The sequence below is a fragment of the Alnus glutinosa genome, chromosome 14 (genome assembly GCF_958979055.1).
Source record: "Alnus glutinosa chromosome 14, dhAlnGlut1.1, whole genome shotgun sequence".
NCBI classification, from domain to species: Eukaryota; Viridiplantae; Streptophyta; class Magnoliopsida; order Fagales; family Betulaceae; genus Alnus; species Alnus glutinosa.
In genome coordinates, this window is record NC_084899.1 from 3,633,964 (window position 1) to 3,659,255 (window position 25,292).

Below are 25,292 nucleotides of genomic sequence, written 5' to 3' on the forward strand. Positions count from 1 at the left end.
GGAGTACTGCACTCACAGGAGTGACCCAAGGCCAATGAACCACCATGCCCACGTACCTTACAGAATCCCATACACAATGTAGCAGAGCATAGAGGCACGCACCGCCTCTTTTGTTCCTTTTTGACCACATTGTTGAGCCATTCATGCCTAATAAATTCAAGGTGAAAAGAAAACGAGAAGCCAGGCTTACTACCAAGCTAACAGGGCTCAAAGGCAGATCGAGTATGGCCTCTCTTGGAGGACTTCTTCACAACAAATGGCTTCCAAAATAGACACATGTTGTGGTAGTAAACAATACATCTTGTAAACATACCAAAAGATCTGTATAGAAATATATATACTGCAGTTTATTCATCTATATGGACACCATTTGACCCTAAAACCTTAAATTTTTCAGTGGAATGGCTGCAGCAAAGGCCTGTTAGCACAAATAACAAACGAGCTATAATCTGAAGAGCCAACTCACGTAAAGGCTAAACTTGAGTCCCACAATTTTGAAATAAAAAAGTAACCCACGATCAACAACAGAATTAAACAATGATGAATATTAAGCCCTAGTATCAATGGATTGGCGAGTTGACTACAACTATGAACAACTAATACAGACTAATGATACTAGACTTTTTCTTTGGCATCACGATACCACCGTCCATACAAGCATGAGAGCTTTTAATACCTTCGTAACATCATCCTCTGTCAGTATGTGAATCACAGACAGAACTGAGGTCACTTCACATGATCTGTCAACTAGAAGGGGCGCCAGCACAAAAAACCAGGCCTCAAGCATCAAGCCATCTTATTCATCATCCATCGAAAGCACAAGCAGGCCAAACTCCTTGGGGCCAAATGATCTGAGCCGAATTAGATCATTCTCCAATTCTGCATGTCAAAGCAAGTAGATCTACAACTCCTCTTCTAGTTCATCCGGCACATGCAACTTCTCAATGGCAGACTGTTATAAGATCAGAAGAAATGATGAAAATAGCAAACATTCCTTGTTCTCTAGGAAGAAACAACTAACTAAAAAAGAAAAATGCAATCTATTTGTGCAGTAATCAGACCTAAAATAAATGCTTTTGTTTTTTCAAACGAAAAAGAAAAAAAAAAAGAAAAGAGCATGTTGATGACAATATACATGCAAAGGAAAAGCTAAAAGATGCATAACTAATCATATGACAAAACTGAATGGCAAACTTGTTTGTAATAATGAGATAAGGGGGCTGATTCGAATCACAAGAATTGAGAAGGCCTGCATTAAATTTAATGGATGGAAAAGAGAGATTTGGAAATGGCAGAACAGGAGGAACAGCAGCCCCTCCCCTAAACAAATGTGTATGTACGAAACAAAAGAGGTTGGTTATGGCTTTTACTTGGTAGGGTCCCTTCCCATCTATCTTGACCAGGAAGAGGGGTGAGGCCTTTGAGGAATCCCTGCCCGTGCTTCTCTATTTTGTGGGATAATTGAAACATTAAACCCTTTTTAACTAATGATAGAAGAATCCCCAACTCCACATGTCCACCACACTCATATTGGGTCAAATCCCAAAACTCCTTCCTGAACGAGAAAAGAAATACAGCTAGACTATAAAACCATTGGTTCACAAATTAAAACCTTGATGAATGTATTCCAAAGAAATTTGATAATACCACTTTCATAGAGCTCACAATTTCTTGCGAGAATCAATGGAATATAGTGAACTGTGCCCAATCATTTAAACTCCCACGATCCTCAAAAAGAGAATCTTTTTCTTATGTGGAATTCTGAAAACTGAAGGTGCATTTCAAAAATAATATCCAATTTTACAGGCAATAAGATAACTATGAAATAAGTCAATCACCTTAATGGCAGCAACATCTGTCGCAGGTGGTTTCAAATCCAATGCAAGACCAAAATGAAGCATCGCTTTTTCATGCATATTATGCCGCTTATAAATGTTACCCATCAAAGCAAATACACTGCTTTCACAAGGAATATACTCTTTAAGCTCCTCCAGGACTTCTAGGGCTTCATTAAAAATTCCCAAGCTCACTAGTATATTAGCCTTCTGATACATGGGAAGAGGATTCTTCTTATCTGCTAAAATAGCCGTCTCCATGATCACCAAAGCTTCATCATCTCTCTGTCGGATGATAGAAACGTAATTAAGAGAGCTTTCAAAGAAGGTATGCTTCCTGAAGCCAAAAATATTGGAATCATTATAGCAAGAGGTCAAACCTTTAAGGCGTGCAAAGCTGTACCAAGATAACACATTATAACGGAAGAACATGGGTTTATCTGGAAAGCCATCCGGAAGTGATGCTCTGAAAACTCATACTTTTCTTGGCGAAGATATATCATTCCAAGCCCATACCAGGAATTATAATGTCTTGTGTCAACCCGAAGTGCACTCTGGTAGCTCTTAATTCCATTCTCAAAATCCTCCAAAGCTACATATCTGCAGATAAGAATGCAATTGCAAGATCATAAATACCTAGCTCTAAAAAGTAAGAATTAACCATCATTGCAAAAATTGACTCTAGTAGATATTCAATTTTATGGGTTAAAATCAGGGTGGGAAAAGAGCCTGTCATACTCATGACCACAAAGTGTGTGTGCATATGCAAATCTTGGATTAAGTTGAACGGATCGCTGGAAATTTCTCAGAGCAGTTTCATGGTCTTTCTGCAAGCTATAGCAATTTCCCATAGCACACCTGCATTTCCATTCAAAAGGAAACATATAAGAAATAATAATGTTGAATATAACAATTAACAAGTCCTAACGCAGCCATCAAAATCAAGAATCTAAGAGCTTCACATCCTTTTGACCCTCAATTTGCAAAAGACACATTCCTAGCTATGTGTAAAGTAGGTAATTAATGCCAAAAAACCAAAAATCACTGAACTGCTATGAGTAACCATCATAATTACAACCATTTAACAGGAGGGCCAAAAAATAAACATAGCTCAAAAGGCAAAATTGAAAGATAAATGCCAAAAAGACCTTTCCTTTCTTCCGCTGAACAAGTAGGCAGGAACAATTTATACTTCTCTAAATATGAGTCTGCATAACTCAAGATTTCAGAGTTCAATAGAGAATATAATAGTACTTTTCCAATTGAGCACTCCAAGGTTAAAGACCTTGTGGCGCACGAGAGAGGAAAAAACCAAAATCCATGTTCATTAAGACGAGATAATTAAAAATTGTACTGCATATTGCAGCTAAACTTTAAACACAAGATTAAAGTAATAAAAAAAAAATTGATTGGAGAAACAGCTCTGAGGATGCGAAATGTGAGAAATAAAAAGTCACTCCCGGATTCTAATGCTAAGCAGTTTTATAAGAAAACTAAGACTAGAATGCACTGTGTTATTTGAGGAAAGGTTAATAACGCTACCAAGATTGAGGAGCTAAGCGGTCAGTTGATATAAGTTCTTGAGCCAGGTAACTTAACTTCATATCTTCCTTCAAATGCTGCAATGGAGATAGAGTAACTGTCAGTGAAGCAATAAAGTAAAAGAGAAACTTTTAATGCAACCATCCAGTATCATAAATGCAAGATAATAGATTAAGAGTTTGCTTGAGATTAGAGTAGTTATGACATAATAAGTAGAATAACAATGACTTTAAGCCCCCATTTTGTGGTTAGCTTAAGTTCACTGACGTTACCCATCTAAGAGCAACTCCAGAAGATTAGCTAAAGGGACAATATTAGCTAAATTTACCTAATATTGTCTCTTTTTCTCCTTCAGCAGATTAGCTAGAGACTAGCTAAAATACATTTATTGCTACAATGAATAGCAATTTTCTTGCTAGCATACTAGATGAGTTTTTTATTCTCTTTCATATTCTCTCTCCTCTCTCCCTCTCTCCCTCTAGTAGCAAATTGATGTCCATCAGTAAAACCCCAATATACTCTGCGATTCTCAGCAACAAATCGATCATTTTCTTCCCTTTCGCAAATCCACAAATTTTCCACTAAAGCCATGCGGAGCAACATTGCCAACCAGGTCCCATTTTGAAGCCCCAGAGATTCAGCCTCAATTCCCACTCCATCAGACGGGCTCATAGTTTTCTGGTCTTACCCAAGACCCGGAGCAATTGGGCTGGTGGATCACTAGCCCGTCACCAGTGAGCTCAAGAACCACCTTATTTTGTTCTGCTTCTTTTTCTCCATGAGAGAGAGAGAGAGACGGTGGTAGAGTAGAGAAAAAATTAATAAACAAACAATAGTTTGAATGTTTTTACTGATGCAGATTTTTTAAACTTATTTTCTGTTCGTTCCTTTTAGGGACACTCTTGTATACTTCCTGTATATTAGGGTTGCGCCCCTCTTCGCTTTATTAATAAATTGACATTATTTATAAAATAAATAATATTTAAAGAAAATAGAATCTGTTGGAGTTTTTATTGAAAAAGTAGTAGGTAAAATATAAAAAATGTGTTTTTGGTCAGCTAAAATAACAAGTGTTGCTGGAGATGCTCTAAGGGAGTTTATTTTCAGATTGCATCCTGGGGAAAAACGGACCATTTTTTCAAGTACAATATAGTGGGAACTCACATAAAGAACTGTAGAATACATATCCATTCCTTCTAAACTGTAAGGGGATGCCTGGTGGGCAAGACTGAAGGCCCATTCAGCTTCTAAATAATCTACCAGTTCAAAATATGCTTTTCCAACCTGCATTTAATTTAACACATGAACGAATTAACACGCCAAATAGTCAGTAATATTCAGACATTCTACTGCTCTAGCAGAAGAGTCATTTACAGATCAATGGCATGTAAATAAACCAGTTATTGATTAAAAAAAATGCATTTATACATATAGTCACAACTCAGCTTATGTAAGTACATGATCAGCATAGTAGAAAAAGGTATAAAATCAAGAAAAGGGTTGAGAACAAAATTTTGAAAAACCAAACTACCTGGGAAAGCACCCAGCCCGTGTTATAATGCTTCAGTGGAAGCTTAAGATAGACATCCAGTGCTTCCTGTACAGCCAAGAACCAGTCAGACAATTAAGCATGACACAGGAAATACAAAATCATCTTCAAAACAATTCTTCTTTTCGGTTCTATTTAAATAAAAATTATATTTCATTTATTCAAGAACAATCATGTAATACCTTGCACCTGTACATGCAGGAAAGTCTGTAGCCTTCCCCAAGAGTTCTCAAAAGGCCCATTATTTCTGAAGCACCGCTAATGACTCCTGAGCCATTCATGATAGCTGCACTAATTGGAATGGTTGCTCCTTGTTCAAGAGATCTAGTATCACCAGAGGGAGATGAACTAGAAGTTGTCAATGTGGTGTTTGAACGAGAATCATCAAAAGTCTCATTGCGTATCCCTTTATGAGATAAAATTTGAAAGGTTAAAAAGTGTCAGTTCAATAGCAAGTACGCAAAAATATAGCATAATAAAAAAATTTGACTTCAGGTATGACCAAGTTCACATTAACATATTTGAAGTCATCATCTGTAATCTGTAGGAAAGAAATCTTGGATCCATAATGCAGTTAATTTGAGTTCATGCGTGGCTTAGAAAACTATTATAGCTATAGTTGCAATCAAGTCCTTTTATCGTTAACCAAGTGGTAGAGAACAATTAATTGTAACGAATATCAGTGAAAGATCATTATTTTTGCACTTTTCAATCCTCATATGATAGTATAAGTTCATTGAATTGGTAAAAGATAAAAGAGATTCATTACCTTCATCAATATTTTCACTTGTCCATGACTGACTCTTACGAACTGTCATGGCACGAAATGCCATAGAGCTCAGCTTGGAACCACCAAGATATTTAGAAGAGTTGCTAGTTCCATTTCCAACAACCAATGTGGCACTCACATTTGTGTTGGCCCCTGCATCTCCAGAAAGCCTTGTACTTCGTCGAGGGCCAGAATCAGAAAATAACCTTCCAGAAATCTGAAAACAAAGGAAACAAAATAATTTCAAGGGGGAAGATTACAAATTGTGCATCAAAAAGATCTAAAAATGAAATAAGAATATTCCTCCCACAAACAACGTCTACATGGATATACCAAGCAAGCAATATAAAAAATTACTGCAAGAAACATGGTTTAATAAGACAAGCTCCAATCACTTAATGAACAAAATGAAAATGTAACCTTCAACACAAAAACAAGAAAAACCACGTCCACCAAATTATTAAGATCAGGCAGAAAGATGCTATAAGATATGTAGACAAGTTAAACCTACAGATTAAAGTATGACAGTGCAACCTATGTAATGAACTGAAGGCTGCATCAGCCAAAAACGAAAAACAACCTAACTATGAGCCGAATTTGTACCCAAAAAAGGCGAGGAAAAGCAGAAACTACTCAATAACCTAAAAAAAGGCAGAACCAAACCACAAAATGATCTTAAAAGGCAAACTAATACATTGGTGCCAGCTGTGAAAGCCCACAACTTTACATAGAAAAAATTTAACAAAACAAAAAAACTGATACCTAAAACAATTCAATCTTGGGTTTTCAAGCCAATGTGTATCTAAAGCTGAGAGTCCCCTGCTCAGTACTTATTCAAAAGATGTATATGGTATCCTGACACGTTACAAATAACTCATATAGGCTTCCAGGTTTCTTGCACAGTAAATGCACTCTGAAAATCTAACCAAGTAATTTGATAAACAAATGCTCCACAAATGGACACCTGACAATTTAAATTTTGAAATTTATAATAAGGAATTACTGCACAATGGTATTATCACTATATTCTGACCAAAAGACGTGATGCATCAAAGCGGTGCTACAGGTAATTATGCTTTTATATCTACAGTCCCCCTCAAGCCGGAGCATATATATCATATAGGCCCAGTTTACAGTTGAGAGATGAGTGATTCCAGTTGAAAGATTCCATTCGCTCTTCCTTATTCCCTCTTACATAAGTGACATTTAAAAAAAAAAAAAAAAGAGCATGAACATACAAATCTATAACCTTCCGTAATTTTCCTTCATCCACAAACTTTCTTCGAGGAGCTTGAATAGTAGAGTTCACGGTTGACCTTGGAGAGCTATCAGCACTGAGTATGCTAGGGTTTGGGCCATTTGGCTGCGCATTTCTGCACAAAGGTGGTGGAGCAACACCTGACAACTGTGAAACATAGGGGATCTAAGAGCACTGATTGATCTTTACAGTAGAAAGGAAATAGAAACTAACAAAGATGTAGATAACTCAATACATTTGCTAAAGAAACAAAATCTTATTAAGTAAATCATCTCCATAATCTAAAGGTGCAAAAGTGGTGGCAAATTTCCACATTTTCACTACCAAGGGTTTTATGGTAGCATCAAAAAGGATTATGAATGCAGAACTTCTCATATAAAAGTTAAGTACACCCTACATGAAAATTAAAGCAACTACAGTAGAGAAACTTGCAATTCACCAGCATAAGATTTAGAAGAAGCTAAAAGGAATGGGATAAAGACAAGAATTATGAGGGAACTTATGAAATATGGGAAATGCAAAGGAGTAGTAGGGATTACAAAATCCAGAAATAAAGATACATCTTATATATGAAACTATTAGGGACATTGAGATTTTGGGGAGTTTTTCAGTGAGACTATAATATAGCATGTTGGGACACCACTCAACCCAAAAGCATAAGCCTATGAGTTTGGGTCCAACTGTGATGTATTAACCACTCACTTGTGACATCTTTCCAACGTAGAACTCAATCTTTTTACACTCACACGTGTATATTCATCAGAAACAACCTCTTCCTTTCATAATTGATAAGCAAGCAGGTTAAGAATGTGTTTAAGCTTAGGTTGAGACTGAAGCCAAGGCCATTGATGTAGACAGGAAAATTATCATTCCATGTAAAATCAAGAAATCCCTCCATTACAAACTTCGATAATTCTAAAAGTTTGAAAATTATGAAAGTTAGAGAAATCGAATAATAAATCGCCTAGAATAAATGTGAAGCATAACAATACAGCCTTAGTTAAAGATAACTTGATATGAATATAATTACAGAAAGTGTGAACACTACACACTGACAAAGATAATCCTAGTATATATTTCACCAACACATCAACGTCAAATCAAAAAAGAAACTCAAATCATGTTATCCTAAACAGAAAGAAATGGTCATTGTGCGCACGCATGCATGCAGGAATGTTAAACATGGTCAATGTGAGTGGTTAATTTGGAATGCAATTATGCCATGTCTTAAATGGATAATCTCGAAGGAAAAGAAAAGTCAGAGTTTTGAAAGGTTGAGCTTAATCTAGTTTCAACTAAATCTTTATTCTTGAAATCTTTGTATAACTAGATGACTGCTTTAGGCAGTGTCTGTTCATATTCTTTTTTTGAATTTCTTGAGCATTCTCCTCTTTATAATAAACTGAATATTAAAAAGTGAAAACAAATGGGATAGCTCCACTGGAAGTTTGGAAGCAAGTTAGTCATTCTTTTATAAGCAAAGCAAACAAACTAGCTTGCCTTAGAGTTTCAAAGATTTATACACTGATATAACATTATGAGGTGTATTCAAAGTATTTTACCTGTGAAACCATTGGTGAAGGAGTATTATAGAATGATATGTTTGATGAACCACCATTTGAAGGCTGAATAGCAGCTGCTCCATGATATTTTCCAGGAATGTCTCTTAGGTTATTGCCTTGCATGTGTTTCAATTGACTTGGACTGGCATCATCTGGGCCGGGACCAAAATTCCTAGACGAAACTGAGCTACGATCCTCATTTGGCATGTTCAAGCTTGGGGAAGCTGATCCATGGGGTAAGTACTGCTTTTGTATGCAAAGAGCAGCTGCTTCACCAAAAACTGCAGTTGCTTCTTCAGCAGCGCCTAAAATGATCAAAAAAGAAAGGCCTTGATTAAATATGGATCAAAAGTACAAGATCAAGCCCCAAACTATATATCTCAATCGTGAGCATTGTCAATTCATAAAAAAATAAATAAATAAATAAAAATAAAAAAAGAGTCTAGCAGTGCAGTCATATCCATAACATAGAATGCATTTACTACGAACTTATTAAGAATTAATCCGGCCCTTATAGCTATGGCTTAATTAATTTTCAAAGTCTCAAACTTTATCAGCCTAAAAGGACACCATCCTATGCCCTGTGGCAACAACTGCGTATACGTTGAATAAAGGCCAAGTCAGCAAAGGGAACTAAAATACAGACACAGAGGCATGGTATATAAGTGGGGATGGAAATGGGTCATATTCCTAATTACATGATCATGGTCAGATAGAAATTTTAAAAAGAAAATCAGAACTACTAGAAATCATGATTAAAGGACAAAGTGCATGTCTCAATAAAAGGGGCAACCATCATCCACCAAAATTACAATGCATTTTCTCATATGTCCCAATAATTTCTAATATCCTTATCCCAACACCACCAAATGACACACTGATGGTTACATTATCAAACTCCCTGATAAAGGAGGGTCATATTAAACAAAGCCAGGGTAAAGTTATAGCTAAATTCTCTGACATACATCTTTTGAAAAGAACTTCAAATTAAAGGGCATTGATCACAGCACTAGCATTGATCAAAACCATTCCAACATGCAGGACATTATTTCTATCCTTTAACAATCAAACTCAACTGACAACATATTTTTTTTATAAGTAATCGAGATATCATTAAAAGCGTAAGGCGCCCCAAGGTACATAGAGTATTCAAGAGAAAACACCTAGCTAGAAAGAAAAAAGAAAAAAAGAAGAAAAAAAAAGAAGAAGAAGAAGAAGAAGAAAATCATGATTACTAATCACCACAAGAGAAACAAAAGCAGCTGCCCAACAACAGATCAGTTTACCTTAAAATGCAAACTCAGATTTTGAATATGATATTACACATCCACGAGGCATGAGGCCTAGTCCAATATTAGAATATGCATGGAATTTACATTCTCACGACAAAAGGTACAAAGATGAGATAATAGGGGGCGGGGGGGGGGGGGGGGGGGGGGGGGGGCGGGGGAGAACATCTACTAACAATGATAACCGAATCGAATTTTAATCCACTAATTAGCAAGTCAAAATGAAACTCAACATATGAAGTAAGTTGGCTCTTAATCAACTTAAATTTCTAAACATAACATTTTCAGCCCTGAGAATTAACTGATCAGTTGCTGCGTGAAATTATCAATTATGCTAGTAGCACAGCAGTTCAAGAACTTGGACCATGTGGAAATGTTTTGTACAAACCTAATACACACAGCTCCTCATATGCAGCCCACATTAAAGGATCTACTGATAATGCCTGCTTAAAATGATGTACAGCACTTTTCCTTCTATCAGTGTACCTAAAACAACATAAAATCTCAATAAATAAGAAGCTAATATTCTGAATTAAGAAATTGCACAAACACAAATAGACATAATTATGCAATACTCACGTCAATAACAACTACCCATTTCAGACTTTATGTTAGTTCCAAAATTCAAAGATGAGAATTGAATTAAATTCAGAATCACTTCCTAGTCATGAGATGAAGGAAGTATAATTCATAGAGCACAGAGGATAAAAGATATATAGTAATAAAATTCAATTAATTGCGCTTAATGACCCTGTTTACATCGTCCAAGCACTAATTCAATCCAGGACTTTGGATAAGCTCGAGCTGCAAGTAATAGAAATAAATTAAGGAATAGAAGCTAACACAAAATAAGAGAAAGCAGCTTTGTACCTCTACTACAAATTATCAGCAAAGAAACATGAAAGGAGACACAGAGAGTGGGAGAGTCTATTTCATGGGGAAGGAGGGGGAAAAACTTTAATTAAATATGCTTCTTTCACCGGATACTCTGTCAATTGAAATGCAAATAGATTTGTAACTTTGAGAATAAGTTTAAGACCGCTTCGTAAGACATCCACTTCATATACTGTATGAGAGAAACCCGTTTTAAGGGTATCTCTTTCACTTCTTTTTGTTTTGATTTTTTTTTTTTTTTTGACTTATTTGTCTCTCATTTGTACTGTACATGTATTTCAAGTATCGCGTAATACATTTCTGGAAGTTTAGAAAATGATCTATGGGACAACAAAATAGCAACCTACTTGACCAAAAAAAAAGGAGTGACCTGTAAATAAGCCCCAGAAGGTAATGACCGGCTGCACCATTTGGAATCTGCATAAAGAAGATAAACAACAAGAAGCAAGTCATCATCATCCCAAAAAGCAACTGAACAAGCAGACACTTGCCCAAAAAATAAAAACCAGACAACCAAAGATCAATAAATAGCAGTGATGGAACATCAAAAAAATTACAGTGACCAAAGTATAAATCATGCAATTTGTTTGAAACACAGTTTTGAAGAAAATAAATGTAATGGTTAAGAATATTTTGCTTGTAAAGAGCAAAGTCAGAAGAAGTTAACTTGTACACAAGTTACTCTCCAATACCTCTGCACCCGGCTCATTAGCAGGACATAATGCAGCTTCGGCTTCTTTAAGAAGGTCCATCTGAGAGCATGATAGTGCAAACAAGTAGCGGGACTGAGCCATTTGCATTCCTTCATAGAACAATGAACGAAAAAAGAAGAGAGATTAATGGAAGAGAATTTTTTCAAAAAAATCAACCACAATAAAGAAACGTAGAAGAACCCTAACAACAAATTGGTTCAAAAATGGCAAAAACATTAATACTATGACAGATACCCTTCAAAATATGGTACGCGGCATAAGATTGACTGTTGTGCAAGTAACAGCCAGCTAATAATTGCATATTCGTCTGCATATAACAAAAAGTAAGTATCAAGGATTCAAGAAAAACTAAGAGGAATGATTCAGAAAATGCAAAAAATTGATGTATCCCGTGATGAACAGCAATCAATACTTAAATAAAAAAACCTAAAAACTACTTTGCTTTGTCTTTATTTCAAGATAGAGTCCTAGTTAACCAAGCCCATTGAACCGTTTTTGCAATTTCACCCACTACTTTACAGTTGTTTTTTTTTTTTTTTTTTTTCATTTTTTAGGTAGTGAACAAGTAATTTCATTACAATTCCACCCACAACTCCATCCAGCACTCTATGCTGCATTTAAATCACCCCCCTCCCTCGAATAACCACAAATTTCTCATAATACTAACCACAGAAAAAAAAAAAAAGGAACTAATAGAAAACAAATTAAACTGAGAGCTTTGATAACGCGAAGTATCAATATTGATTATATGCGCTAATGTCTCCTTTGGCTAATGAGAGACAACATTAAGATTTCAAAGAAAATGTTTTATTTTTATTTTTATTTTTGGCACGGTTAAAGAGAGAGTGGAAAATACCAAAAAGGAAAAAAGAAAGAACAGGAACCTCAGAGGGGAACTCAGCGCAGAGACGTTCGCAGATGAAAATGGCGTTCCGGTGCATGAAATGACGAAGGCTGTTCTGTACACAGTCTGTGAGTATTGCTTCCATGGCTGCTTCGATTCTCACCGCGAGAGAGAGGAGTGATTTCTGGTTTTGGGGGCTTCTTTTAGGTTCAAATCAGGGCGGCACGTGTAACATCCGATTTCAAAAACCAAAACGAGGCACGTGAGAGCGACGGGAATATAAAATATATGTACATGACAACGTCATCGTTTTGTATTGCTAATTGCCGTGCCCGGTCGTACTTTTCTTAAGAGTTTGTTTGACAAGTGGTTATCGTGAAATATTTGTTTGAATAATAATAAATAGTGATTAAAGTATACAAAAATTTAAAATTATTTTATAAAAAAAAGTGAAGGAAAAAAATTTGTTTTGTAGTTAATTTTTTTATTTAAATAATAATAAAAAATTATTTATCAGGCGTGCGACTCTTCAAATCCACATTTGTTTTCTTTCAATACACTGATTTACTAAACATTTTTCATTTACTTTGAACAAAATCTCTACAACTTTATAAAATTCCTTCCATTGTTACCATTCTCAAACATGTATGTTCGTTACTACCCGTGAAATATTAAAAGAAATTTTTTTGACAATAAAACTATCGTTCCAAATGAGATGAAATTAGTTAAATAGATGATAAAAAGGAAGGGACCAAGAATTGAGCCACAAAATTTTTTTACTATGGGCCAATAGGTCAAAAAAACCTTAATTTTTTTATTTTTATTTTTATTTTACCTTAATTTTTTGTTTTTTAAGAGTTGGGGGGGGGGGGGGGGGGCGGGGGTTTTTTGCCCCACCGCCCCCCCTCTCTCCGTCATTGCAACTAAATAATTGTATGGTACATCGGCGTCGTCTCAGATTATTCGACTTATAAAAGTATCGTGTTTGGGTTTCAAGTGTCAACCCATATAATTAGTTGTGCCAGGTTTGGTTGACCTTAATAGGTGGATGGATTAATTCAAACTTGACACGCCAACCCATTTTGCCACTCCTAATTGTAAATGTATGTCATGGTCACAAGTAAGCATTATGGCATGTTTAGATGAAATTCATTTTTCAAATACTATTTTTTTATAATTTACTCAAATTTTATCTATTTCTTTTTAGTTTTATCATAGGTTTTCTAAACCATTTAACATAATTTTTAAAAAATAAATTATTTCGATATTCACAATTTTTTAAAAATTATACACCAAACGAATCATAATAGCTTTAATATAAAGAAGCCATAATGGCCATGTTTTGCAAGTGGCTTGCCATATTAGAATAGTGATTTTATACTATTTATGTACTTTTTCTTACTTTTTCACATTTTTAAATAATAATCAACATCAAAACATTTATACTTTTTTCACTTTTTATATCACATCAATAATTTTATTATTGTTATTCAAATAAAAAAATTTCATTTTTTTATACAAAACTTTTTACTTTATAGGCCTCATTTAATAACTCCCTTCCCTCCCCTCCCCTTACGGGGAGAATTTTTTGGATGAGTGAAAGTAAAAAGTGATTGATGTAATATAAATTAAAAAGAATTTATATGAAAAACTGAAAAAAAAAAAAAATTGTATTGTAATTAATTTTTTATTTAAATAATAAAAAAATGATTGATGTGATATAAAAAATAAAAAAAGTTAAGAATGTTTTGAAATTGATGTTGTTTAAGAAATGTAAAAATAATGAAAGAAGGAGAGGACTCTGAGGAGGGAATTATTAAATGGGCATATCACATCTATTAATTTTTACTAACTCTAAAAATTATCAACCCAGTACTTGCCGTGCACTGTCAATAATTTGGATTCCAACTTCCAAGTATTACGCCAGCAAATTTTTCTGGAACGTTGTGTCAGAGAAAGCCAGTGATAATTGTCCTGAGAAAACTAGGCGTTTGGCAACCCCTTCCTTCTCTCTTATTTTCAATTCTTTAAAAAAATGGATAATTGTACCGTTGGTCCCTATAGTATGTCATAAATATTTTTTACTCCCTATGGTTTAAAAAGTTAATGGGAGGTTCCTGTGGTATGCAAAATTACATTTTACTCCCTAGGTCGATTTTCCGTCCACAATTTTGACGGAATCTGTTAGTCATACACGTCAGCGCCACGTGTTGCCAATAAGATGGCGACACATGTCAATCTTAATAAAAATATATAAATTTATTAAAAAAAATAAATAATCTTATTTTTTTTTAAAAAAAAAAGATGGCGGCCTGCCACTAGGGAGGCTGCGGCCACCTTCAGAGGTAGCTGGGGGTGGCCCAACCACCCCAAGCCTGCCCTGTTTTCTTTTTTTTTGTTTTTTGTTTTTTTTTTTAAAATAAGTTTATTTATTTATTTTTATTAAGATGGACACGTGTCGCCATCTTATTAATTTTTAAAAAAATAAGTTTATTTATTTTTATTAAGATGGACACGTATCGCCATCTTATTGGCGACACGTGGCGCTGACGTGTAGGTCAAACAGATTTCATCAAAATAGTGGACGAAAAATCGACTCAGGGAGTAAAACGTAATTATTGTATACCACAGGGACCTCCCATGAACTTTTTAAACCATAGGGAGTGAAAAATAATTATGGCATATCACATGAAACAACGATGCAATTATCCATTTAAAAAAATATCAACTTTAAAATATTTTTTACTTTTTATATCACGTTAACATATTTTTATTATTATTTAAATAAAAAAAATTTACTACGGTATAATTTTTTTTTCGCTTTTTCGTATAATATATATTTTTTCCTTTATATCACTAAAAAAAAAAATTCTCCTCATATTTGAGGGGCAGGAGTTGCTAAACGGGCATTGTGTGTGTAGAGGCTTCGTAGCAGGCAGAGTACTCCACAAACGGCAAACCCTGACCAAACTGAGAGAGACAGAGAGACTACTCTTACAGTTCTACAGGTACTCTCTCTCAATTTCGGTCCTTCCAAGCTTTAAATACTTCGAAACCTGACAGGGTTCGAAATAATGAATTGTAACAGTCCTCAAGAGCTGTTACTGATTTTAGAACTGAATTGAGAGAACGAGAGAGAATAATCGAGAGAAAAAGATGGAGAAATGAAGATGAAATTGAGATTGATGAAACTAGGGTTTACAGAGCACAGTGGCAATTCTAGTAAGAGAATCTTCGCCATTTGCCTAGGGTCTCAAAGTTGAAACCTTTCCTCTTTCTGTCTGTTCTGCAACTATAACTTGGTTTTTTTTTTTTTATCCTTTATTTCTATGTATATGAATGCTTGACTTTTGATGGCGTTTCATTCTTTACCATATATCTTCATGCGCTTGAATTGGTTTGCTGATTTTGTATTGAGGCAGTTTGTTCCCAATGATGATTTTTGGTGTTTTGACTAAGGGTTTGGGTATAAGTGTTTTGCCTACCCCTTTTTTTTTTGGTTGGCGAGGAAGCTGAGGAAAATAGAATAAACTTTTGAATTTTATGTTATTTGTTGTTTGGCTATATCAGAAAGATGGGTAACTCGTATTGCCCAGACTGAGTAAAGTGTTTGTTTTTCATTGTTTTCTTTTATTAGAATTTTTTAGCAACCAACAGGGTTGAAGCTTGTATATTATGCTAGCAGAGTGTTAAAGCTTATGTGTTTAGCTGCATATACCCAAGACTGCGTAGGCTTTTGAAAGTTTTGCTGATTTTGGAATTGAGACTTTTTTGTTGTATTTGTCTTGTCTCTACCTCTCAAATGTTTGAAAAACATATTTAACTGGTATTCAAAATGAGTTTATTAAACATCATTATTTTATTAATTCTCATTGTAAGTCTGCCAAAGTACATTTTATTTTAGTTTTTGCTGCTATAAATCCACGTATTGCTCTAGGAACAGCAGTACATCTCTTTGTCATGTAATTGCAGTATATTATGCTTTATTCTATCTTATAATATACTATTTTTTTGTGTAATTTTATTTGCTTTTTCTTTTGTCTTCATTTTTATTAAAAATGCATGGTGCGCTTTTCAGTTGACCATGTGAGATTTCTTGATACTAATAAGAAAGAAAGAACATATTAATATTCTGGTGGTATGAAATAGATGCAGTCCTTTATACTTAGAAGAAGGGAAAAGTCCACATACTTCCCCCAAACTATCACCCAATTGACAGTGCCCCCTTAACTGGGACAATATCCTTCCCAAATTACCAAAAAGTTGTCAATGTCCCTTCCAAAGTCAGTAAAAATATCCCTATAAAATTCGAAAAATAAAATAAAATTTAAAACGAACAAAAAAAAAAAAAAAATCTAAAAACAAACAAATTAAATAAAAAACCCAATATTAAACCCAAATAAGAATATATGAAGTTGGGTACAAATTTGTAAGCGTCAAAGAGAATTTTGGGTTCAATCAATCTAAACTAGCAAAAACCCTAGAAATACAAGGGAGTAAAAAAGTGTGCATGAGAATATCACTGGAAGAGATGAGGAGCAACCCATGGTGAGCAGAGACTGGGTGTTTGTAGGATAGGCGTATATGTATATGTGATCAGGGTTTGTGGTTAGAGAAGGGTTGTAGAGGAGAACGAATGAATGTGAAGAGATGGCTTATGGATGGAAATTGGAATTAAGGTCGATAATGGTTGGTGCAGTTGAAACCCCATGGACTGGCAATAAAAAAAGAAAACATGTGGCCAAGGGGGTGGCTGCCACCCCTGGATATTTTTTTAAAAAATTAATTTTTAGTTTCAGTTTTTAATTTTATTAAGGGTATTTTCGTCATTGGGATGGACATTGACAACTTTTTGGTAATATGGGAGGGACATTGTCCTAATTGAAAGTTTGGGAAGACATTGTCAATAGGGTGATAGTTTGAGTACGTGAACTTTTCCTTAGAAAGAATATATATATACTAGTCATAACAATTGGAACAAAAGCATTAAGCAACATGAAAACCAGACTAAAAACAAATAAATACAGACTTTACAAGTCAACCTAGAGTTTGGCTTATCCCCCTGAAAAAATCACTAATCTTACAAAAAATTAACAGTGAAGATTGCCTCTAGTGAAAAAATAACTAAAAATCTCCCAATCATTCAATGTTCACCGTTAATTTTTGCACAAGAGATCTCCAGTATTTTTTCACTAGAGGCACTTATTAAAAAAAAGTGATTTTTTTTTTTTCACACGAGGTAAGCCAAACTCGACAACTTAATAATGAACCAACAAATTATACAAATGCTACAAAGAGAAATGTTAAACACACCCTCACCCCCCCACTCCATGATGTAGCTGTGAAAATCACTATTAGATTTTGGATGGATCAATATTAAATTTCGGATAATGGTAGTTTTAATTGTCACATTAAGGATCGTGTACCTGAAAGTGTGGGTGTGAGAGTGGGAGAGTACGTAGCATTTTCCTGCTGTAAGATCTACCGCCCCTCCAAATGCTGTTAGTCATCGGAACACCTTTTCAAGTACTATTTATCTCCCTATCCCTCATTTTACTGTCAAATATATTTCAAAAGACAAGATGTGCAAGGACTACTTGTTTTTATTTCTTATTTTGTGGCGATATGTTGATTTTCCTATTTTTGCTTTGTGTATCCATTTATGTGTGTTTGCCTACTGAGAAAACGTGGGAAGTGAAATAAATCTGAAATTTTGTGAATGAACTTTTTGATATTCGGGAGCAGAGAAAACTGAAACGCACCATGTAAACCTTACGTCGGCCATTGTAGTTTTGATATTCCTCGATCTTACGTATTTTTCTTAATTGTTTTTATTGTAGATAAAGTTGGCAAATTTCTAATTTGAAGTTTTATCATGGCGACGAGTAAGTTTTTCTGTTCTTCTTTTCTGCTATTTATGGAGAAAATTATTGAAATTTCTATTTGTATTATTTACTGTTTTTATCAAAGGTATTTGTTTTTAAAAAATACTTGTTGTCTTTTATTTATTAATTTAGTTATTTACAATTACCAGAGAGGATGAATTTAATTGAATTGAATACGGAAATACATACATACAGGACTTCAGTTTGAGAACTCGTGCGAGGTGGGCGTGTTCTCAAAACTCGCCAATGCTTACTGTTTAGTTGCTATTGGTGGCTCCAAAAATTTCTATTTTTATTATTTACCATTTTTATCAAACGTATTTGTTTTTAAAAAATATTTTTTTACTTTTATTTATTAATTTAGTTATTTACAATTGCTAGAGATATGATGAATTGAATATGTAAATACATACATACAGGACTTCAGTTTGAGAACTCGTGCGAGGTGGGCGTGTTCTCAAAGCTCACCAATGCTTACTGTTTAGTTGCTATTGGTGGTTCTGAAAATTTCTACAGGTTTCCTTTTCTCTCGGTTCTCTCTAGAATTTCTTTTTCTCTTTCCAATTTCTGCTTTCTTCTTGTTGTTATTCTTACTCTTATTTCTTTATTGATCTATTTAGTTATCATTTATTCATTGTAAAATGAATTAAAATAAACTAATGTGGTTACAATGCAAATGCACGTCTTTTGCCTTTGCCTGTGCCTTTACAGTACGTTCGAGTCCGAGTTAGCAGATGCTATCCCTGTTGTTAAGACCTCCATTAGCGGTACTCGCATTATTGGGCGCCTTTGTGCTGGTACTAATAACCCTTTTTCTTTCAACTCCGTTATTTTTATACAGTATTCTTGATTCTACTATTTTTCTTCTCTTTATTGTATTATTTTGCTGTTAGAGAAAGATAGATAGAGATATATATAGCTGCCTGCCTTCACATATCATATTTCCCTTTCATTCAGAAAACCTCATGTCACTTTACTTTCAATTGCCATTTGCAGGAAACAAAAATGGGCTTCTCGTGCCTCACACCACCACCGACCAAGGTTTGTATCATTTTCATTTTCTGGACTGAGGCCTAATTTTTTTCTCATGTTACAAATCATTATCTAAGTTGCACCTGATTATAGGTAATGTTTGCCACATATCCATTGCTTCTGTTTGATTTGGCTTGAAGATGTGTTATATCAGCTTCTGATTTGTGGAGGAAATACTATTGGCCTTGATTTAAACTGAAAAAATGCGGTGTGTTTGATGGAGGCCATTAAAATTAAAATTGGACGTTCTATGAAGTATCTCAGGCTGTATAAGGTTTTTCTTGAGAGCAATTCTGTAACTTCGGCCAAAGGGAGAGGGAAATGCATAATATCATAACTTTAATTAATTTATTCATGTGCACTGGTGATGCTAATAAGAAGATGTAGTGGGCCATTAACTTGTAATTTAGAAACATTTTCTTTTAAATTCATTAACAATGGGCAATTAACTTGTAACTCCTCGTTACAATTACAATAATGGTGCTGTTCAATTCTTCATTTGTACATGGGAGACGTGAGGATGGTCTCCAACAGTTCATGTACTTCTTTAAGCTGCATGTTATCTTATTTAATAATATCTTGGAATCTGCATGCTTGGTCCTTCAGTCTCGCAGTATTTTGAATATCTGTTGTTATATTCTACAGTGCCTTAAGTTTCAAGTTTTCTTGGGGCCAGCATAATTGATCCTTTCTCTGTTCATTAAGGAAAAAAAAAAAATAGTAAAAAACGAAGCTTTCTCAGTTTTGATTGTCTGCTTATTATAAACGCCAATGGGGGTGTGATTACTACAGATCTCATTGTATTTTTCTATGTGCACGCAAATTAACATTGTATATTTAATTTTATCTACTGACTGACTTACTTGAGGTCTTATTGTCTTGTGGCTATTGCTGCAGAACTTCAGCACTTGAGAAACAGTCTACCAGATCAAGTAGTTGTTCAGCGCACAGAGGAGAGACTTTCTGCTCTAGGAAATTGTATAGCGTGCAATGACCACGTTGCTCTCACGCACACAGATCTTGACAGGGTATCATACTATCATTGTCTTATATTTAGAGCTGATAATTTTGTAATCTCTGACTTACAAGCTCAATCTGAAAAAGAGGCTTTGTGACTGCATTCATTTCATGAACCTCTCCTTCCCCTCCCCCTTTTCTTCTCTTCATATGTTAATCTCCCTTGCCAAAGTGTTCTTAGAAATTTTTAGTAAGTGACGATAAATTATCTTTGCGTAGACAAACAAGGGGAGAATCCAACAGGGCCTTGTAAACCTTAGATACCCTTTGCTTTCCTTTGTTCTGTTTCTGACCAAATTATCTATTGAGACATGCTTGGTTCTTAAAGGGCAATTATGGTAAATTTCTCTTAAAAGCATACAGAATAGATAACATCAAAACTTTACTGTAAACTGCGATTGGTTGTATTGCTTTCATTGTTTGTTATAAATCTGTGGAAATTTGAGGTGATGCATAAGGTTCCTTTGCAAAGGCACCAAAAGTAATTGGATAATATGAAAGAATATGCAGAGTTTAACGCTTAGATACATGTTTATTTTCCCTTGAAGTTACCCTAAAAGGCACCTGAAGAACCTCTTAACAACGATTTGGTATAGAATCGTTTAGCATTCATTAGTTGGATGGTTGGAGTTGGGATGTCATATCCTAGAATCTTTTAGCAGATAAATTTTGGTTGGATGATTACCAAGGGTTTAGTAATGTGAGCTAGTGTCTATTGTAATGAACCAAGCAATCTCTGTGTATTTTAGTTTTCTTTATGTAGTTTCTTTGTTTTGAAGCAAGCAATTCTGGGTATTGTAGTTTTTTGTGTGGTGGGATGATCTCTCTTCTGAGAACCACCGCTGATGCACTATTCCTTCCACTAATCGAGTGATTGATAATCTTAATTAGCTAAATGAACAAAGAGAAGTGTGAACACTTAAATCTTCCTCCTTTTTTAGCCGTCACCATTAATTTCTCATTTGTCAACTTGGAAGTTGGTAAATTATTCAGAATGTTCATATTGAATTTGTTTTATTTTTGCACAGGAAACTGAGGAGATGATTGCAGACGTTCTCGGAGTAGAAGTTTTTAGGCAGACAATTGCTGGTAATATTCTTGTGGGCAGCTACTGTGCCCTCTCTAACAGAGGTGGTTTGGTAAGTAAAAATGGCTCTCCTTGAAACGGTGTTTATTGAGGCATATTATGTACGCTTACTGTCTTTGTCAAGTACTTTTTGCAGGTCCATCCCCATACTTCCATTGAAGACTTGGATGAACTTTCAACACTTCTTCAGGTCCCTCTGGTGGCTGGGACTGTGAACCGTGGTAGTGAAGTGATAGCTTCTGGCATGACAGTGAACGATTGGACATCATTCTGTGGTTCGGATACCACAGCAACAGAACTCTCTGTCATTGAGAGCGTTTTCAAATTGAGGGAAGCCCAGCCTAGCTCCATTGTGGAGGAGATGAGGAAATCATTAATTGACAGCTACGTTTGAGTTGTGTTTTCAGCTTTCATCCCAAGGACTGATGACAAATAGTTGCATAAAGTTGAAGAACATGTTAATTTCGACTTGTTTGGCAGTTACTTATTATTCTGTTTTCCAGATGTTTAATACGCTGTTTCAATCAAGAAGCATGAATTTGGAAACGGACAAGTAGTTGTAAGTAGAGCTGTCAATTTTTTATAAGATCTATAAATTTGACATGAAGTTATAGAGTTTGCGTTTATATTAACCCGATTCGAGTCATAAACAGGTCAATCGGTTTATTACGCGTTTACAATCGTGTCAAATGGGTCTAGTTGACCCGTGAACTTTTAAAAAATAAAAAATAAAAATAACCGAATGAAAACAGAAAACCCGGCTAACCCTAGACTCACAATATCACATTTCGTCATTTCCTAACCCTCTCTCCAATCTCCAATGGCGCCATCCTCCTGTCCTCCGTCCCTCCTTCAACCCTCAAGGCTCAAAGTTGTCTGAACTCTCCGGCTCTCCCTCTCTCCAAGCTCTAGGCTGGTTTGTACTTTGTAGCAGAAAAAAGTTCAGTAGAGATATACATTCAAATTGATACAACTCTTTTTCTTTTCCCCATATTTTTTTAGAATATTTCTTGGTGTAAGAATGTGATATACGAGCCTAAACTGAAGCGACAATTTTCTTGAGTTTTAACTTAAATAATAATTTCTGTTAAGACCCCAAAAAAGGATTATAATTCCTGTTATGAAATTCAACTTTTATTTTATTTTATTCCGAAGATAAATATTAAGAAGTCTATCTCCAAGTGAAAGACCTTGATATAACTTGTCGAGAGTCTTGAGACCGTTAGGTGCATGAACTTTGTTATCCTGATTGAGAAAAAGATCTACACAATTAAATTGGGGGCATTTTTAATTGATTCGAAGAAAAGTTCAAAATTTTGCTCTGCCAAGTTAGGCCATTGCACCGGATATTTTTGCCTGAGAAAGTGTTGAATGAAGAGGAGAATGCTCTCCATAAAAAATTCGGATCATTTTTAATTTTTTGGTTATCTTAGTCCTAAATGTTTTTTCATACTTTTGAAGTAAAAAAAAATAAAAATGTAAAAGCCACGAACACATGAACACAAGGGAAGGTAAGAGAAATGGGAACTGTTAGAGGAAGGATTGACTGCAATTGGCAAATAAATCGTTATAAACATAGAATGTTTCGCAAAATGGACACAACTAGAAGGTGTAAGGAAGACTCCAATTTATAAAACAAAACTTCTGGGTTTCACTTTGAACTGGTTGCCAAGCTATAGCCAGGAATCTTAGCAAGACTTCTTTGCTTCATAAACTCTCTTACCCTCTCAACCTCTTTCCACAAGCCTCTGCTGGCATAGATATTTGATAAAACCACATAAACCCCATCATTCCAAGGTTCCAATTCTCGCAAGTGCTCAGCCACCCACTCCCCCATCTTCACATTCCCATACTTCTCACAGGCACCCATCAAACAACCCCATACTATTGAGTTCGCCTTCGTCGGCATCCCCTCTATCATTTCTCTAGCCTCCTCAAACAACCCAGCGCGGCCAAGCAAATCCACCATGCACCCGTAATGTTGCAACTGGGGCATTATCCCATAAACATTCTTCATCATATAGAAGTAATGTTTTCCCTCTTGCACCGTCCCACCATGCACGCACGCGCTAAGCACCCCAACAAAAGTCACATGGTTTGGCATCACTCCTGCATCTCTCATGCACCGGAAACATTCTAGTGCTTCATCCACATGCCCATGCATCGCATAACCCACAATCATGGATGTCCAAGACGATACGTTTCTATGCTCCATCCTCGAAAATACTTTGTATGCCAAGGCCATCCGACCGCATTTTCCATACATGTCTATAAGCGAATTCAACATCAAAATGTCCGGTTTTTCAATGGGTTTAGCTTGGAAAACGCATTTATGCAATTGAAGAGCCAAACCCAAGTCCCCAAGACTTCCACAAGCCGATATTACACAAACCAGAGTCACATCATCCGGAAGGAACCCACATTTCCTTAGCTCCGAGAACATTTCTATCGCTTCTTTGGCACGCCCACCTTGAGAAAGACCTCCTATGATTGCATTCCAAGAACCCAACTTTCTCTCACGATTTTGCTCAAACATCTTCCGCGCATGTTCGAATTCTCCCGCTTTTGAGTACAAGTTAATGAACCCACTCTCACAGTACTCATTGGACTCCAACCCGAGCCTTATGGCCAACGAGTGAAGCTGCCGACCAATCTCAGTGGCAAAAAGTTGACACACGGCTTTCAAGATGATGGGGAACGTATAAGAATCGGGCAAGACCCCGGCTCGTGACATGGCAACGTAGACACAAAGCGCTTTGCTAGGAGCCTCTCGCCTTGTGTATGATCTTATAATGTTGTTCCAATGAAATGGTGCAGGGTACAAGTGTAGGAGTTGGGTCCGGAGAATATGTGCATAAATTTGATTCAGTTCTAATAAGTTACTGCAATTTGACAATTGGGTCGCAATGATTTTTGCTGGATCTTGGGTTGAGTCATAGGGTCCCAGGTTTGTTGGAGATTCAGCATTGAATTGAGTGTCAAAAGGGGCGCCACTAGTTGTTGAGAGACTTTGATTGAGATGGGGAAAAATTGTGAGGTATTTGGGTGGCTGTGATTTGGAAAGCCTGAGCAGGAGGGGCTGAATGGAGCTCATACGTTATGAGAACTGTGAATAGGGTCCTAGCCCGCTCGGTGGTGTAACAAGAGTATTCGAACTTTGATCTCAAAATTATCATCAATCACGACGTTCGTTCTTCTTCTTCTTCTTCTTCCTCCTCCTTTTTTTTTTTTTTTTTTTTTTTTTTTTTTTTTTTTTCAAGTGATAGAATAATTGAAGCTTATTGCACCTAGTTACAAATTACTTTATGAAGTTATTTTTTGTTCATAAAGTTGATAGAAACTGTTGGATTGCTACGTCAGTCTAATAAAAACGCGACACGTATCACTTATATATATATAGGATGACTGTTGAGTCACTCCCTTGAGCCTTGGGGTGACCTGCGAGCCACCCCCAGAGGTGGTTGGCACCACCTCAAATGGGATTGGGGTGGCGCACGACCACCCCCAGCCCATGGGGAGGCTGCGAGCCACCACCCTCCCCACCAAACTTCTCTTTTTCATTTTTCATTTTTTTTTAAAAAAAAAACAAAAAACAAAATTTGAAGTTTTTAATTTTTAATATATATTTTTTTTTATTAAAAGTAACATGTGTCATGTTTTTATTAGACTGAGGTAGCAACCTAACGATTTCTGTTAAGTTTGTGGATAGAAAACGACTTTAGAGAATAAATTGTAATTTTCGCCTACTACAAGAACATTCTTACAATTATTTGTTATACCATATTGAATAATTTATAATTTAGGCCAATTATAAAAATTAATGGTGCAATTTTTCCTAAATTATTTGAATATTGTCCTCAAATCTCTTGAGTTTTACCAGCTTTTGCCTCGTATTCCAGTTTAAAATTTTAACAAATAAAATTTTATCATATTCGAGAAATAAAAGATAAAGAACCACCCACATGGCTTATTAGCCGCTCTCCTTCCCAAAGTGGGAGGGAGGGAGTGGAGGGTGA

At 35.5% G+C, this 25,292-nt stretch overlaps 3 protein-coding genes across 3 annotated transcripts; 1 reads left to right on the plus strand and 2 right to left on the minus strand.

Annotated features, from left to right (window-relative positions):
* Positions 1 to 467: 467 nt before the first annotated feature.
* LOC133858053 (cell division cycle protein 27 homolog B-like) lies at positions 468 to 12,468 on the minus strand. The gene is made up of 16 exons (XM_062293477.1): positions 12,296 to 12,468; positions 11,646 to 11,718; positions 11,391 to 11,500; positions 11,069 to 11,115; positions 10,193 to 10,290; positions 8,516 to 8,820; positions 6,945 to 7,100; positions 5,696 to 5,912; positions 5,109 to 5,332; positions 4,909 to 4,974; positions 4,542 to 4,661; positions 3,378 to 3,454; positions 2,574 to 2,693; positions 2,216 to 2,435; positions 1,839 to 2,120; positions 468 to 952 (listed from the first exon to the last, which is right to left on the minus strand). The coding sequence occupies exons 1-16, from the start codon at positions 12,398 to 12,400 to the stop codon at positions 902 to 904; spliced, it is 2,271 nt and encodes a 756-aa protein (XP_062149461.1). The 5' UTR covers positions 12,401 to 12,468; the 3' UTR covers positions 468 to 901.
* A 2,674-nt stretch (positions 12,469 to 15,142) lies between these two features.
* Positions 15,143 to 21,883, plus strand: LOC133858037 (eukaryotic translation initiation factor 6-2-like). The gene is made up of 8 exons (XM_062293449.1): positions 15,143 to 15,263; positions 18,096 to 18,140; positions 18,560 to 18,656; positions 18,852 to 18,937; positions 19,137 to 19,181; positions 20,070 to 20,200; positions 21,218 to 21,328; positions 21,413 to 21,883. Exons 2-8 carry the CDS (start codon positions 18,131 to 18,133, stop codon positions 21,668 to 21,670), a joined length of 738 nt encoding a protein of 245 aa, XP_062149433.1. The 5' UTR covers positions 15,143 to 15,263; positions 18,096 to 18,130; the 3' UTR covers positions 21,671 to 21,883.
* Positions 21,884 to 22,806: 923 nt separating this feature from the next.
* LOC133857690 (pentatricopeptide repeat-containing protein At1g77170, mitochondrial) lies at positions 22,807 to 24,480 on the minus strand. The gene has a single exon (XM_062292997.1). The coding sequence runs from the start codon at positions 24,368 to 24,370 to the stop codon at positions 22,928 to 22,930; it is 1,443 nt and encodes a 480-aa protein (XP_062148981.1). The 5' UTR covers positions 24,371 to 24,480; the 3' UTR covers positions 22,807 to 22,927.
* Positions 24,481 to 25,292: the final 812 nt, after the last annotated feature.